At 72.5% G+C, this 2,484-nt stretch overlaps 1 protein-coding gene across 1 annotated transcript; it reads left to right on the forward strand.

The window, feature by feature from the left end:
- The first annotated feature begins 50 nt into the window (after positions 1-50).
- Positions 51-2,459, forward strand: LOC122190911 (zinc finger protein 865-like). Its single transcript, XM_042891060.1, has one exon. The coding sequence runs from the start codon at positions 51-53 to the stop codon at positions 2,457-2,459; it is 2,409 nt and encodes an 802-aa protein (XP_042746994.1).
- The last annotated feature ends 25 nt before the right edge of the window (positions 2,460-2,484 follow it).

A 2,484-nucleotide genomic window follows, 5' to 3' on the forward strand; every position in this document is an offset into this window, starting at 1 on the left:
TCGGCGGCGCTGCTGTGGGGCCCAGCGGGGCGAGCGGCGCGGGGTCGGCGATGGCGGCGTCCACTGGGGTCGGTTTGGTGGTGGCCGGCGTCTTGCCGGTGCCCAACGTGGTCAACGCGGTGCCCGGCGGGGTCAACTCGACGCCCAACGGGGTCACCGGGGTCAACGTGGTGCCCAGTGGGGTCAACTCAACGCCCAATGGGGTCAACGTGGTCAATTCTGCACCCAATGGGGTCAACGTGGTCAATTCTGCACCCAATGGGGTCAATGCGGCACCCAACGTGGTCAACGTGGTCAACGCGGCGCCCAGTAGGGTCAACATGGCGCCTAATGGCGTTAATATGGCCAACTCGGCGCCCGGCGGGGCCAACATGGTCAACGCGGCACCCAGCAGGGTCGGTGCGGCACCCAACGGGGCCACCGTAGTCAACATGGCGCCCAGCGGGGACAACGCGGCGCCCAATGGGGTCGACCCAACGGCCGCCAATGGGGTCAACGCGGCGCCCAACGGAGCGGCCCCGACGCCCGCCGGCCTCGGCCTGGCGCCCAACGCAGCGCTCGTGGTGCCCAGCCTCCTCCCCGCGCCCCCCGGCGGCTCCCCGGCGCTGAGCGGCGTCATCCCGACTCCGTCCGGTGTCATCCTGGCGCCGGGCGGCTTCGCTTTGGCTCCTCCCGGCGCAGCGGCGGCGGCTCCGCCTCCCGTCGCGTCCCCCGACGGCCCGTTCACGTGCTCGCTGTGCTGGAAGGCGTTCAAGAAGCCCAGCCACCTGCAGCAGCACCAAATCATCCACACCGGGGAGAAGCCGTTCAGCTGCTCCGTCTGCTCCAAGAGCTTCAACCGGCGCGAGAGCCTCACGCGGCACGGCAAGACCCACGCGGGGCCGCTGCGCCTGCCGTGCGCCGTGTGCGGCAAGGAGTTCCGCGACGCGGCCTACCTGCTGCGGCACCAGGCGGCGCACAGCGGGCAGCGGCCCGACTACCGGTGCGAGGTGTGCGGGAAGGGCTACGCGGCGCCGCAGAGCTTGCTGCGGCACCGGCAGGCGCACGGCGCGGCCGAGGCGGCGTCGCCCGCATCAGCTCCGTCAGCGGGGCCGTTTCCCGGCGGCGGCAAAGGCGCGGCGCTCGTTTTCTCGCAGGACGGCGGCGCTTTCCCGGCGCCGGGGCGGAGCTTCGGCTGCGCCGTGTGCGGGCGGGCCTTCGGGCGCCGCGAGACGCTGAAGCGGCACGAGAGGATCCACACCGGGGAGAAGCCGCACCAGTGCGCCGTGTGCGGGAAGCGCTTCCGCGAGTCGTTCCACCTGAGCAAGCACCACGTGGTGCACACGCGCGAGCGGCCCTACAAGTGCGAGCTGTGCGGCAAGGCCTTCGGCTACCCGCAGAGCCTCACCCGCCACAAGCAGATCCACCGCCTGCCGCTGCCCTGCGGCCTGAGCGCGGCGCCCGGCGCCCAGGGCCCGAGCTACGGCTGCGGCGAGTGCGGGCAGCGCTTCGCCGACCTGTTCCGCGCCGTCAGCCACAAGGAGGCGCACGTGGCCGAGAAGCCGTACGGCTGCGAGGCGTGCGGGAAGGCGTTCGGCCTGCTGGAGAACCTGATGTGGCACAAGCTGGCGCACCAGGCCGCGCCCGAGGCGGCGGACGGCGCCGAGCCGCCGCCGGTGGTGCCGAGCGGGGAGCGCTTCACGTGCGGGACGTGCGGGCAGAGCTTCAAGCGCTTCCTGGCGCTGGTGACCCACAAGTACGTGCACCTGGTGCGGCGGGCGCCGGGCTGCGCCGTGTGCGGGCAGCGCTTCGCCGGCGCCTACGACCTGCTGCTGCACCGGCGGCGCCACCTGCGCAAGCGGCACTTCGGCTGCTCCGTGTGCGGGAAGCGCTTCTGGGAGGCCGCGCTGCTCATGCGCCACCAGCGCTGCCACACGGAGGAGCGGCCGTTCCGCTGCGGCGTCTGCGGCCGCGGCTTCCAGCGCTCGTGGTACCTGCGGCAGCACAAGGTGGTGCACACCGGGGAGCGCGCCTACAAGTGCGCGCTGTGCGCCAAGCGCTTCGCGCAGTCCTCCAGCCTGGCCGAGCACCAGCGGCTGCACGGCGCCGCGCGGCCGCAGCGCTGCCACACGTGCGGCAAGACGTTCCGCTACCGCTCCAACCTGCTGGAGCACCGCCGCGTGCACCTGGGCGAGAAGGTCTACCGCTGCGAGCGCTGCCCCAAGAGCTTCTTCTACCTCTCGTCCATCCTGCGGCACCAGCGGGCGCACGAGGCGCGCCGGGAGCTGCGCTGCGCCACCTGCATGAAGCTCTTCAAGGACCCGCGCTACTTCAGCAAACACCTCCAGGCGCACCGCGGCGGGCGGCCCTTCAAGTGCGGCACCTGCGGCGAGGGCTTCCGCAGCGCCTACGGCCTCAAGAAGCACCGGCACGGGCACAAGGTGCAGAGCGGGGCGGCGGAGGGGCAGCAGGAGGGATGAGCGGGGAGATGGGGAGGGGGCACAG

The sequence above is a fragment of the Lagopus leucura genome, unplaced genomic scaffold, assembly GCF_019238085.1.
Source record: "Lagopus leucura isolate 7727_CA_CO unplaced genomic scaffold, USGS_WTPT01 28477-0_obj-0_obj, whole genome shotgun sequence".
In the NCBI taxonomy this organism is placed as follows: domain Eukaryota; kingdom Metazoa; phylum Chordata; class Aves; order Galliformes; family Phasianidae; genus Lagopus; species Lagopus leucura.